The sequence below is a fragment of the Atta colombica genome, unplaced genomic scaffold, assembly GCF_001594045.1.
Source record: "Atta colombica isolate Treedump-2 unplaced genomic scaffold, Acol1.0 scaffold146, whole genome shotgun sequence".
Lineage (NCBI taxonomy): Eukaryota > Metazoa > Arthropoda > Insecta > Hymenoptera > Formicidae > Atta > Atta colombica.
In genome coordinates this window covers 194866-208727 of record NW_017259235.1, presented here as the reverse complement: position 1 = coordinate 208727, position 13862 = coordinate 194866, and the positions used below count along the sequence as shown (strand labels likewise).

At 31.4% G+C, this 13862-nt stretch overlaps 4 protein-coding genes across 6 annotated transcripts in view; 2 read left to right on the top strand and 2 right to left on the bottom strand.

The window, feature by feature from the left end:
- Window positions 1–7599, top strand: part of LOC108685159 (isocitrate dehydrogenase [NAD] subunit gamma, mitochondrial) — an 11021-nt gene extending 3422 nt beyond the window's left edge. The window contains exons 1-3 of one of the 2 annotated variants that reach the window (XM_018189826.1): window positions 4965–5069; window positions 5142–5374; window positions 6002–7599. In XM_018189826.1, the coding sequence (XP_018045315.1) occupies window positions 5159–5374; window positions 6002–6940 (1155 nt within the window). In that variant the 5' untranslated portion in view covers window positions 4965–5069; window positions 5142–5158 and the 3' untranslated portion in view covers window positions 6941–7599. Of the gene's footprint in view, window positions 1–4964; window positions 5070–5141; window positions 5375–6001 lie in introns of those variants that run through there. The other variant, XM_018189827.1, reaches the window with a different exon arrangement.
- LOC108685162 (chromobox protein homolog 1-like) lies at window positions 880–3297 on the bottom strand. Of its 2 annotated transcripts, none has more exons than XM_018189829.1 (4): window positions 3199–3297; window positions 2099–2196; window positions 1776–2019; window positions 880–1637 (listed from the first exon to the last, which is right to left on the bottom strand). In XM_018189829.1, exons 2-4 carry the CDS (start codon window positions 2186–2188, stop codon window positions 1411–1413), a joined length of 561 nt encoding a protein of 186 aa, XP_018045318.1. In that variant the 5' UTR covers window positions 2189–2196; window positions 3199–3297; the 3' UTR covers window positions 880–1410. The 2 variants fall into 2 exon arrangements, with proteins under 2 accessions (XP_018045318.1, XP_018045319.1); XM_018189830.1 differs by having other exon boundaries at window positions 1782–2019.
- LOC108685161 (probable ATP-dependent RNA helicase DDX10) lies at window positions 7412–11042 on the bottom strand. The gene is made up of 12 exons (XM_018189828.1): window positions 10944–11042; window positions 10672–10863; window positions 10326–10598; window positions 10082–10203; window positions 9801–10002; window positions 9574–9736; window positions 9230–9413; window positions 8985–9161; window positions 8686–8909; window positions 8391–8584; window positions 7826–8217; window positions 7412–7746 (listed from the first exon to the last, which is right to left on the bottom strand). Exons 1-12 carry the CDS (start codon window positions 11040–11042, stop codon window positions 7623–7625), a joined length of 2346 nt encoding a protein of 781 aa, XP_018045317.1. The 3' UTR covers window positions 7412–7622.
- A 2493-nt stretch (window positions 11043–13535) lies between these two features.
- Window positions 13536–13862, top strand: part of LOC108685158 (collagen alpha-1(XI) chain-like) — a 9686-nt gene continuing 9359 nt past the window's right edge. The window contains exon 1 of the mRNA XM_018189823.1: window positions 13536–13677. Coding sequence (XP_018045312.1) covers window positions 13536–13677 — 142 coding nt within the window. The remainder of the gene's footprint in view (window positions 13678–13862) is intronic.

The window sequence follows — 13862 nt, the reverse complement described above, 5'->3', positions numbered from 1 at the left end:
ACAGCACTTTTCTTCTTTATGAAATTTTTAGGCAAAATGGTGTTATTATAATATTATACTATAATTTTACTTATATGTTATTATTATGCATAACAATTTATTTTCAATATAAACATATTTAACAAAACATGAGACAGGCCGATGAGTACAACGCAGATCGTAATGCGTAATAAATCTAATAAATTATAAAACTTAGATTTCAAAATTTCGTACGTTTCGATTCCGTTTGGAGTTATTTTCAGCGAACATAAGATTCAAATAATCATCCCATTACATCCTTTGTCAAATAGACGGTTAACTGAATTCAACGGTTAAACTAGTAGAATTCAACATTTTTCAGACTTATACATGTATTAGCAGATATTCAGTACTCCAATGAGCTCTCCTCTCTCGCCCATTATTGCACTTAGAAACATATGAAATTTTGTATTTAGAATTTAAAATGTCTCAATTTTATAATCTGTTAAATTTATTGCGCATTGCGATCTGCATTGTACTTTGATCTGTCTCATGTTTTGTTAATTTTGCAAGCCTATTAATATTTCAATATTATTAAATATATTTAATGTTTATACTTTATACTTAATTAAACTCATTAATGAATTCTCTTTTCAAAGTAATCAACTATTAGAATGTAATATTTTAATTTGAATCAGAAAAAAATGAATTTCATGTAAAAAAAGAAATGAATAATTACAAGAATTCATCTGTCACTATTGCAAATTATTTCTTACAAGCTCTGAGGAATTGCAATCCAATTAACAGTCTTGTATTAAATAGCTGGAATGGTGAAATCCAGTATTTAGGCTAATTTTTTTATATTATTTGTTAAATTTCTGTTTTACTAATAATTAAAATTATTTTACGTGTTACACATAATTATCAATTTTTAATTTATTTATTTGAACAGTAAATCGCATATATTTTAATTAAAATGGCAGATAATTTATGTAGGTGCAACAGATTATTAACATTTTACATGACTACATGATAAATACAAAAAAAAAAGAACGAAATAATTAGAAAGAACCTATGCTATTAAAAAAAAACTGCTATTTAAAATATATTTTTAATAAATATGTTATGTATTGAAAGATATTATCTACGAAAAAATAATACATTTTAAGATGTGTCGGTGAAACTTATGTAATTGTTTGAAAATTCACGTTTCCACATTTCAAAGATAGACATGTTATTAAGTGGTGACAATGTACGTAGTTTTCTTTAAAATAATCTTTGAACTTTCTTCAATTCCTTCTACATTATACCATTCTATATTAATATTCAAAAAATCTTTGATATATTTATTTTTTACCTACAAAAGTTAAAAAACTCGTAAATAACCTAGGATAGATGTTACAAGGAAATACTTTGCAATGATAAAAATAAATCATGAAAGAACGCTGGGCGCTACTCCGGGTCAGGTTTCGTCGAGTTTTCGTCATCGTGAGCTGGGCTATGCCATGTGAGTCGTTCCTCATAAAATTTAATCACGATCTGTGGGCACTTTTCGTTAGCAATGCGTGCAGGTACCAGATCTGCATCGTCTGTTCCTTTCCATTTCATTAAGAACATCAGTTCACCACTGGAATCTGTCGCTCCGATAATACGCTCGGGTTCCAGATTTCTATCAAATCCTATAAAGTTAAAAGAATATTCATAATAGACTGAAACATTGGTTTGCTTCAAGTATTTTGATATCATTTAAAAAAAAACCGAAGAAAATGATAAAAAAAACTAAAAATAAATAAGAACCAAAAATTTTCGATGCTTCCCTTTACCTTCCAGCTTCTTTTCTTCTACTGCTGCCTTTTTCTTGGCTTGAGTGGGCGTCGGTGTGTTATTGCTTTTTCGTTTCTTTTGTTCCTTTTCTTCATGACGTTTCCCAGATGCACTTCCATCCTTCTTTTTCCGTTGTTCTTCAAACTGAGCGATCAGATCTGGACAATCTAAATTTTCTTCTGGTTCCCATGTGTTTTCGTCGTTGGAATATCCTTTCCATTTTAAATAATATTCCACCTGTAATCCAAACAATTTTTTTTAAATAAAAATGACACTTTATATTAAATGAGATATCGTGTAATAAGATTTTACATACTTTTCCCTTCACGATTCTTCTGTCTAAGACTTTCTCTACACTAAATTCCTCTTCTGTCTCATCTGTTGTAGAATCTTTCACTTTGCTCATGGTATATACTGCAATTGTAAAAATCAAATAAGTCTTTATAAATACTTATAAAAATTAAAAAAAAACATCTACATAAGGTCTTTTTCTATAGCTGAACTAACATAAGCTTTTGCATTACTTTACTGCAAGTAGTGAAAATCTATGGTTGCATTCAGCAGAGAAAGAATTTTATAACTGTTGTAAAAAATTCAATACGATTGGTTCTTGCTGTTGTTTTCTTATGGATCTAAATGTATAAATCAATCTTATTGAAGAAGTTTACAATAATTACAAAGTTGCTTTCTAGCATATAGTAATATGAAATACAAATCTTCAGCACTTGTAATCAAGAAGGAAATATTCTTAGGTTTCATTGCACCAACGTTACTTTGATTTTAAGTGAGGCTTAAAATTCTTTCTGTCTCTATCTCTTTTTGGCTTTAAAACAAGACAGATAGAATTTTAAGTCTCGCTTAAAGTCAAAGTGATGCAATTGGGCTTTAGAAAGATAACTATCAGAAACAAAAGGAATCAGCAGTCTAGAATCACATAAAGATACAAACAATATAAAGCAAATAGATTTTAGAATGAAGAAGTTAATCGTTTCGTGTAAGAATATGACAGACTTTCATCTGATCGCACGATTCAGTATTGTAAATAAAAGGACCGATGAGAAATTGCGCTAGGACGCACTCTATACCGGCGTGGCATAGCGTGGAGTGATATGGCGCAGTATGATGCATGACGCGTCGCATGCTAAATCGACTCTAACATGTAACGTGTTGTAATGCAATGCGAATTAGGATGACAGCGAACGGGGTAGACATGGAATTATATGTGGCGACGAGCCGCGGAGTGATTGCGTGAAAATGATTATGTCGCAAGATACGCCGCGGCTTGGTCTAAAATGGCGGCATTAGCGGTGACGCGCCGGTGTTTCTCTTCTTTTCTTTTTAAGAATCGCGACATTACCTCGTATAATGTCGATGACGTATTGCGCGCTCGACAATGCATTCGAGAATGGAACTCACCTGGATCGTTTCAATGTACAAGGATCACGAACTCTGAATCACCTTGACGTAGCCTCCTTACTCTCTAAATCTTTCGTTGCGAGTGACTTCTGACTGAAGTCGTTGCCGCGAAAAAGTCAGTCTGACCAAGCTGTTAGCATGAAAATTTCTTTGTAGGAAAAAATGGCTCTTTCGCAAAGTTCCTAGGATTTGCTTCAAAATTTATTCGCATCGCTTGAAATCTTTCAAAACTTTTGCAAAATTTTTGCAATTTTTGTATTGATGATAAAGAGAAAGAGAGAGAAGAGAAAGTTCTCAATGGGCACATTGAGTAGACTCAACAGTTGAATGAGCTGTTATTAGTGTATTCTTCTAGATCTAAAATTCTGATTGGATGAGCTAAAAGAATACATCAATAACAAGCTCATTCAACTATTGAATGCGCTCAATGCTTTCCATTAAAGTTCGTGTTCAGAAGATCGATTGTGTAAAATTGCAAAAATGAACACATTCACTAGAATATTCATAATTTAATTGATCAATACCTAATAATCATTGCTTACTTTTGTAATTTTCATCTCATTTCAAAATACAATCAAGCCCCATCCGAGTGTTTTCCGGGTGTCATGTCATCCTTGTTTAATGTTCAGTAAATAACAAGGATACCTGGATAGCACTTGAATGGGAATTTGAACATAGCCTAGTCGATTTAAGTCACGTGAATATTCGAGAACATTCACCTGTTGATCCACTCTATTGGCTACGTTCAGCGGACTCTTGATCAAAAATATTGATTGGATAATCTAAAAGAATACATCAATAACAGCAAATGTTCACTCAACTGTTGAGTCTGCTAACGCAGCCATTGATGCTTGGAATTTTTTATTGAATCATCGACATTAAGGTGCCTTTCATGCACGAGGCTCATTTTCGGCGTTAAAATAAGTCACGTGATAAAAATTGATAAATATGGGCTCTGCATAAAAGGAACAGGGAATAGAGAACAGAGAATAAGAATTTTAATCTATCAGAAGCTGTGTATTCCATAACGATTTCTGATAGGTTGAAATTCTTATAGCATATTTGATTTACTGACTCGACATGACTCCGAGTCAATGATCTGTTGTGTTTAGCTGCAAAAGAAGAGTTTATTGTGCAAGAAATGTAACTTAAAGCGGAGAGCACAGAATCTTGCATAACGCATAACACGTAATGCATAAGAAAATGTATCAGTTAAAATCTTTTGTTTCCTTCCTTTCCATGGAATAAAAAACTCTGATTGATTGGATTTCTTATATGTTATGCATTATGCAAGAGTCTGTGCTTTAATTCCTAGTCAAGATAATATTTTTCGCAATAAAATTATTATTTTTTTAAAATTACTTTTATTATTTTCTTATTTAATATTAAATTGGCCAATTTGCAGCATAAACTACATATATATATATATATATTTTTTCCATCAATGAGAATCAAAACACGTCTCTTGGTGCAAAGTGCTCGTATTTGTATGAGAATCCGAGTTAATTTGAAAGTTTGTTTTTTTTCTTCTCTTGCTCTAAGCGATTGATTGGCTCAGAGTAGAAAAGAGAGAGTTTTCAAATTTTTCTAGAAATTCTCTATCTTAATTATAGTGTACTAATCAATACGCTTGAAAAATTTGCAGTCCACGTGACTATACAAAAAATAAAAAAAATCCTGATTGACAATCAAAAAACACTTCGGAACATTTGTAATGGCAAGTGAATCGTATTGAAATCATCACGTGCTAACTGTCGCGTTTTGTTTGTGAGCTTGGTGAGTCTGGCGTGGTGTGGCGTGGTACTGGCAAGGTCTTTCGGAGTTTTGGGTGCATCAAAGGTGTTGTTAAAATAGCACTTGCCAAGCTAACGGTATGTATTAAATAATAATATGCATTAGACTAACTCCGAGATTAAATGATTGATTTTCGTTATGTTTTACAGCAAAACAATACAGCGAGATGGCTGCCCGCTCAGTTTTAAGGTACCTAAAACCCAAGCCCGTGATATTTCAGAGTCATCGATGCGCATCTCTGTCAGGCTTTGATATTCAGCACAAAACTCCCACGATCAAGAAAGTGATGCCCATACCAAAGGCTCATTACGGTGGCAGGCACACAGTTACCATGCTACCTGGAGCTGGCATTGGACCAGAGTTGATGGGTTATGTAAAGGAAGTGCGTAGATCATCGTTCTTGAATTTATGATTCCAAGGTTTGGTTTTACTAATATAAGATTAACTTTGATCTCGTTTAATTTATTTTTTATCCTTTTCTAATTCTAAAGGTAGAGGAGCGCAGTCTTGCATAATGCATAATACATAATGCATAAAAAATGAACCAATCAAAGAATCTTTATCTCCTTCCTTTCTTTGAAATAAAAGACTCTGATTGGTTAATTTTCTTATACTTTACGCATTATGCATTATGCAAAGGTCTGTGCATCGGCCGTAAAAATTAAAAAAAGATAAATAATAAGTTAAACTGAGATATAGGGTTTCTTTTACTAACTTCTTATTAAATTAATCGACAATCAACTTACAGAAGTATCAATAATTTAATGTATCAGAATGTCTCTCTTTTCTAAGACAAACTATTCAAGCAGTCATGATGATTGAGTTAATCATCGATTAATAGTAATCGAAGTTGATGAAAGAGGCTCTACAGTTAATCTTAATATTAAATATAGTGATAGAATTGGACCTTAACAATGCAAGAATACATTAGATAGAAGGAGCAATCTTCTCATCAATCTCTTATCTAAACCTGATATTGGAGATAATATTTCCAATTTCTTTGTTTCAGGTTTTTAAGTATGCTGGCGTACCAGTGGACTTTGAAGATGTCGAGATCGATCCCAACGCAGATGACAATGTCGATTTAGATTATGCAATTACATCAATACGCAGAAATGGAGTAGCTCTAAAAGGAAACATAGAAACGCGCAGTACAGAGGCTGGTGTTCTTTCTAGAAATGTTGCTCTGCGAAATGAGCTCGATCTTTATGTGAATGTTCTACATTGTGTATCTTATCCGGGTGTAAACTCACGTCAGAAGAACATCGATATTGTTATTGTGAGGCAGAATACTGAGGGTGAGTACTCCATGTTGGAACATGAGAGCGTCTACGGCGTTATTGAAAGTATGAAAGTCATCACGAATTTCAATTCTGAACGTGTCGCCCGTTATGCGTTTGAATATGCCAAGAGGAACGGTCGCAAGAAAGTTACAACAGTTCATAAAGCGAACATCATGAAGCTGTCAGATGGACTTTTCTTAGAAATCTCGCGGCGGGTAGCCAAGGATTATCCGGATATCATTCACAACGATATGATTATTGATAATTGTTGCATGCAGCTTGTATCAAATCCACATCAGTTTGATGTTGTATTAACGACCAATTTGTATGGTGCCATCGTATCGAATGTGGTATGCGGTTTGTTGGGTGGTGCCGGTTTATTAGCCGGCAAGAACTATGGCGACCATTACACGATCTTCGAGCCAGGCACTCGTAACACCGGTACCAGCATCGCTGGCAAGAACATTGCCAATCCAATTGCGATGCTGAATGCTGCAGTAGATATGTTGCGTCATCTAGGTCACAAACATCATGCTACTGTTATCCAGAATGCAATCAACAAAACTATTAATCAAGGAATACATACTCGCGATCTCGGTGGCACTGCAACGAGCAGAGATGTCGTTGATAATATTTTGAAACACATCAAAATCGCAACCGCTTAAAAAGACTGAAAATTATTCTAGCTAAAAATCTCTTGTAGCAATTGTCTATGGAAAGTGGCAAGTTCGAAGTATATGTACCAAGAATCTTGTGTGATTTCTAGTGAGATAATATAAAGGATAATATATAAGGAAAATATATAAGGATATAAGCTAGTTAGGACAATTGTAGAATAAGGAATGATCCGACAATATGCGAAAACAAAATTTCATCTATTGGCTCGAAACTGCGAAATATTTCTCTTCCATAAAATTATTGCTCTTAAATAATTGGATGGATTTTGGCTCCCTATCACAAATATGCTCTGTATAGTAATTTGTTTAATAATTGGAATTTTGTAAAATATTTATTGTACATTGTAAGTAGTAGCAGTTCCTATAGATGAATTTACCAAATATTATCACTGTGAGAGTAACTTGTATGAAATGTAAAGTACTTGTTACACCTTACCATTAAAAGAATACTCACTGATATTTGTGCGTAAGAAAATAATCATAATTTATTAAGCTGACAAATAATCATATGCCGCCTTAGTACAATTTTATCTAGTTGAATTAAAACTATGACACAAAATGTAAAAAAATTACACTTTACTGTTAAGGTAATCATTATATTGTAAAGTGTACATATCGCCACATTCATAAATAAAATGTAAAAATTTACATTTCTCTAAAGTACTTTGTACTAATTCTGTAATAATTGTAATGCTAATTCTTCATCGGCTTGTAGACAAGCAATATTAGATACTTTTTGTTTCTTCTTAATCCCTTTGTATTCCTCTTGCGTTATCAATTTTCTCTTGAAAGGGCTATAACAGAAAGAATTAAATTTTTAAGTTTTCCAATATAGTTATATTTATAAGTATAAATTATGTGATTTTTATATACTTGTGAGTTATGCTTTCTTCCTCAGATATTTGATCTTCTTCAGACTCGTTAGAAGATGATATTTCTTCGTCTCCATTTTGTTTGCCGTATATTTTATCTGGATCAGGTAACCATGAAAGATCTGGACCTTCACTAGCTTCACTTTCGGTATCATAATCATCGTCTGCATCTTCGTTCTCTTCATCATTTGTTTCCGTTTTCTTGTTGATTTTCAGTTTCCTTTTCTTTTCTCTGCGTTTTTCTTTATTCTTTTCTCTGTATCTTTGTTTATCGAACTGATCCTCCTCGCGTAAGACTTGCTTTGCCATCTCGATATTAATTCCAGAATCGACTTCATTCTCGTACTGTCGTGCTAATTCTGACATTTTTATTTTGGTAGAATCAACTAATTCCTGGAATATAGATATTCTCGTATACAGATAAACGATTAAAAAAAAACTTGGAAAAAAAATTAATGTAAATAAATATAAAGCTTTTGCTAATCTCAAAATTATAATAAGATTATAAACCGTAAGTTTACGTTGTGTAATAGAATATGTAAGAATTCATAATATAAAATTCTTACTTGGCCTTCATCATCAAACATAGTCTTTTTATTAGGTACAATCTTCTTTTTGAGAATCTTCTTAGCGAGTGCAACTTTTGTTATAAATTTCTTTTTGTTCGAAGTATTTTTATCTTCATTCTCTGTCATAGGAATATCATCGATATCTATATTTTTTCTTTTTATAGTTAATATGTCTTCGTCATCACTATTATCTAAAAAAATATAGATTACACATAGTTAAACGTGTTTTTTTTATAAGTAAGGAATAAGGAATCTATAATATATCTTAATAAGTGATTTTCAATTTTCTTACTAATCTGAAGAACAGTAGTTTTTTCCTCTTTAGTTATTTTTTTTTCACTTTTATTAGAAATATCACTTTTGTCAGAGTTATTTCCGCTATCTTCCTGATCGCTGTTATCTGCCGAATTGGTTGAAGTTTCTATCTCTTTTTCAGTCTTGACATCATTATTCGACATTTTTTTCTGCATTCTTTGTAAGAATCGGATTCTCGGAGGTATGGCTAAACCTAACGATCTGTAAAAAATTCTACTATGAAGAAATATTCAAGAATGATCATATTCGATGATGAATAATTCAACAAATGCTTACTTGGCAAATTCATCTGTATTTAAAGCGTGCACATTGAAGATTTCTTTATCCTTCATTAAGAAAATTGATTTGATATATGATACAAAGGCTCTCTGAGCTGTTTCTTTCAATGTTACGTCTCGCGCTAATAAAGCTTCCAGCTTACGATGCGGCGATTGCAATTTGTTTGGATTAATCCTAAACATAGAGATAGATGAGTAACGAATGTAAATAAAATAAAATTTATACATGTATAAAAACCTTACTTTATCATATTTATTGGGATTTTACGTTGCTTAAGTCTCTCGATTATCATTTCTTCGGATGGTAACAACACTAGAAGAGATTCACCACCACTTTTAAATCTGGCAGTCCTGCCTGCTCTGTGTATGTAGGCATTGACGTCTTCCGGACAATCCATTTGTACCACCCAATTTACAGTAGGGAAGTCTACAAAATTATAGTTATTATGATTTATTAAAATTGTAAGAACTAAAAGAAATAATACACACAATGTATATTTCAATGCAACAAGAAATTCTTTCATAAAGAAATTTACAAATATTGTAAACAATATTTTGCAGAGCAGAATTTAATTTAATTTTAATACCTAATCCGCGAGCAGCAATATCAGTCGCGAATAAAACAGCGTGTTGTTTCTTGCAAAATGATTCGTAAATATTCATTCTTCTCAGCTGATGAAGAGTACCATAAAGAGCTAATAAACTAATGCCTGGCCGTAATCGGCAAAATGCTTCGTATACATATTTCACCTAAAATTTTTGATAAACAAATGTCAATTCATGACAATTTATCATTAATATAAAAAATAATTACTTGTTTACAGCTGGAAAAGAACACAATAATTTTCTGCTTCATATGATTTCTTATAAAAGACCACAGCATCGCTAGCTTATCTTCCAAGGAACATATGATGTAACTTTGTTGCAGGCCTTCTGGTGTGGTGTGTGTAGAATGTTCATGCACAGATACATACAATGGATCTTTCAGACTTAACCTTGCTAGATCTTTCACAGATCTAATAAAAATGTAAAATACAATCAATAACATTATGACAATAAAATTTTAATTCTATAAAATTATCTTTCAATATATACTTTGTTTGAGTTGCTGAAAAGAGCAAAGTCTGTCTTTTAGGAGGCAAATTTTCAATAATAGAGTTCATAGTTTTCTCAAAACCCATGTCTAAACAACAATCTGCTTCATCTAACACTAATATCTGTAAATAATTATATTTTCTAAATTAATTATTAAAATAGAAGATAAATTTTCTAATTTAACTTCTATTTCTTCAAAAGCATATAATTTATTTAGGAGTAAAAGAAAATATTAAACAATTACCTGCATATTCACACAATTGAATAATGGATTTTCATCCATATGCTGGAGCAAACGTCCTGGTGTACATATAATTATATTGCACTGGTCCATACGTTTCCTCTCAAATTTTAAGTCCTTTCCCCCTATAATTAAGCCTGCTGAAATACTATGATATTGACCCACTTTTCGCAATGTCTCATATATCTGATACGCTAGCTCTCTCGTAGGTGTAATAATTAGTGAGCCTAGTCCATCCAGTCTTGTCCATTGTTTGCAGTACAAAATTTCCAATATCTGGAACAATATTTTATTAAACATGAATTCAATATATTGTAACAATTAAAATATATGGAAGACTTGTTTGTACTGGAATAAGAAAAGCCAGTGTTTTGCCACTGCCGGTTTTTGCAGCTCCCAAGATATCGTTGCCTTGCAAGGCTAAGCCGATGCTTTGCTTCTGGATGTCTGTCATTTCAACATAGTTGTTTTCTGTTAAACCCTTTAAGGTAATCCTCGATAAGGGGAGATCTCTGAATTTTGTTGTTTTTGTAACATCTATCTATAATTTTACGTTGTAATTAATTTTACGTACTTTTGAATTGTTATGTCACATAATATTATTGAAATGTATCTACTTACAGTGTTATACTTAGACTGCAGTGCCTCAATTATTTTACTTTCTGGTGTCCGCTTCTTTTTCACATAAGCCTTTACTTTTTTTTTGTTCGCCATAGTCATTTATTTTTCTCCGTTTTTTCACTTACTAAACAATAAATATTATTTCGTTTCGTTTTTTAAACTAAACTATATTTTTCGATATTATTCTCAAATGTTATCTCTCTCTCTCTCTCTCTCTCTCTCTCTCTCTCTCTCTCTCTCTTTTCTCTTCGACACCACGTGTTTGTTTCATTGAATATTCGTTTAATGAATGAAATGACAATTGAACAAATGAGAAGCATAAAAGTGCTGCCCCTTACTGTAAAAATAGATAAACTAATACAAAAATTACTCATGTTGATAACATATAATTATAAATTTAGATAATTGTCGATAGTCGATAAAGTTAACAGCAAATTTATCGTTAATTAGTAACAGTTTGGTAATTATCAACATTAAAAATTTACCAATTTTGTTGTATGTAATATTTTATATTTTATATTATCAAGATTTTTTGCTTTTATGTAAAATTTATTGTTTATGTGTATATGGATATAGGATATCGGAGATCATCAAGTTTGGCATTTACGCGTAAAATATAAATAATAATCTATATCTACGTGCAATATAAAGTAATCGTGTGTAAATAAATTTAATATATAATATATAGATCATTAAAATCTATCCATAATATAACACAGACCTCCAAATGACGTAGTAAGATATCCAGAAAACATTCTTTTGTCGCATCTGAATATGTTCTAAGGATGTATATTTCTCGGATAAAATGTATGAGTATCTTTTGTTATTGCATCAGAAAACAGCCTAGCAAACGAGAATGGATTAAAATGGATTGAAATTTTTTTTTTATCCGAATGCGTATTTTAAATAGTAAATACTTTTTTTTTTAATTTAATTGGATTCAATTGGATTCAATTAGATTCAATTGGATGCAATTGAATTGAAAAACATTTCCTATTCAAAATTTTGAATTGAATAGAATTGAAATTTTGAATTTGAATTGAATTCTGTATATTCATAATATACAGAAAAAGCCAATATTATTTTTAGATTGAAAGGTATAGAGATATGCTCCATGCAATTCCTATAAATGAATAAAAATGCATTCAGAATTGAAAAGCATTCATTTTAACATTCGTAAATCAATATTTCTGAAAATCTGAATCCATTTCACTTCATTTCAATCCATTCTCGTTTGCTGGGTAGTTTTTGTTTCTTTAAATTAATTATATATTATATCATTACTTGTACATGTTTCGACTAATCTTTTAGCCTTCTTTAGTATTTACAATATATTTCAACATTGATTATTCATGAATCTTATAAAAATCGATGTACATTGAAATAATAGTCGTATCATTGCCCAGCATTATTGGTTAAGATAAATAGAAGTTTTTTTTTATGTCAAACTTTTATTACATAATAGAAGAAGAAATATGAAGATACTAATCAAAACGCATACGCAATCAATGAGATGTCAAAGTTCATAATAACTGTAGTATTCGGTCACTGACCATTACGCTTCTTAATTGCTATATAGCGTGCTCTTCTTAAAGATATATTCACGCAATTTTTTGTATCTATTCTTTTAGAATTTAATTATAAAATAGATAGAAATGAGACAAAAATATGTTCTGTAAAATAAAATTTGTATATTTAAAATCATAAATTAGTTTGAAAAGTTAGCTATTTGATTTCTTTGTTTTTCATTCTATTTCCACATAATATATCTAATATATATTATAATTATTTTATATATTTTTCATAAAAATAATTAAATCATTTTCTTAATTGTGAATACAGTGCAATGTATAATATAATATTCTTGGCAAATCATGCTTTAAGGAAGCAATGTATGGATCAATTAAAACAAAAATTTCTAAGAAATGAGTCAACTATTTAAACGATTTTTAATTCGAACAGATAAAAAAACAAACAGAAAACTTAAAATTGCTAGATAAAGTTCTTATAATAAAAATTAGAAATCCGTAGTTTTATAAAATAAATTTTTATCGATTTATTTCTTTTAATTTATGTTTGCAATTCATAGTGATGCTCTCAATTATATCATGTCTAAAGGAAAGGAGGGACTAACCCGATGACACTGCACCCTGCGATCTGTCTTCTATGTCATATACAAATCAGTGTTAATAGAAGAGATATGGAATCATTACTAAAAAGTACATGTATGGAACGCAAGTATCATCTAGGCGACAGTTGCATTCATGCATCGCAAGGGAAAACTAGACAGTAAGAGGAACGCAGTTTGAATAAGGGATAAGCAAAGGGAAAAGAGGACATAGTTCAGAGAAGTAGCCATATTCGGAATTAATTCGGTATTGTGTTATCTCGAGAAGCGATGTTGAGAGTTAAAGAAAGAGAAATAGAAACAACAGTTAGAAAGCAGAAATTCCGATGATCGGAAAAAGATCTCACATTATCACGAAGATCCTGTAATCGCGGATCTCGTGTGTCGTATTTCTAATGAGCCTACGTGTATGAGACGTATCGGAAAATTAGCTGAAGTATGTTTTGACAACGCGAGAAGAGATCATGCGGCTACTGGACCACACGAGAGGGCAATGGAGAACACTGCGATCCACGTGGATCGTGCTTCTTGTACATTCATTGTTTTTGATGATTATCCTATCTGATTTGCAGCGAAACGCAGTGGATGCTGCGCTGCAAGATACATGTAAGTTTTGAAAATCTCAAACTTTAGCGATATTCAGCACTTCGTGTGTCTTTCTGCAAAATAAAATTTTGAGTTTAATGCTTTTTAAAAATATCAAGATCGCGTTTAAAAATTTGCTTTTAAATTTTCGTCGATCGTAGTTATATCTTATTTTGAACATATTTTATTTTAATATAGTTAAAAGT

Excerpts from the sequence above, each read along its gene's own strand:
- LOC108685162 (XM_018189829.1), bottom strand. The coding sequence starts at position 2,188 with ATGAGCAAAGTGAAAGATTCTACAACAGATGAGACAGAAGAGGAATTT. Across the intron at positions 2,020-2,098 it reads GAAGAATCGTGAAGGGAAAA|GTGGAATATTATTTAAAATG; the intron begins GTATGTAAAATC and ends TTTGGATTACAG. Across the intron at positions 1,638-1,775 it reads AAAGAAGCTGGAAGGTAAAG|GATTTGATAGAAATCTGGAA; the intron begins GGAAGCATCGAA and ends TTAACTTTATAG.
- LOC108685161 (XM_018189828.1), bottom strand. The coding sequence starts at position 11,042 with ATGACTATGGCGAACAAAAAAAAAGTAAAGGCTTATGTGAAAAAGAAG. Across the intron at positions 10,204-10,325 it reads TCAATTGTGTGAATATGCAG|ATATTAGTGTTAGATGAAGC; the intron begins GTAATTGTTTAA and ends AATTATTTACAG. Across the intron at positions 9,737-9,800 it reads TCTTTTCCAGCTGTAAACAA|GTGAAATATGTATACGAAGC; the intron begins GTAATTATTTTT and ends CAAAAATTTTAG.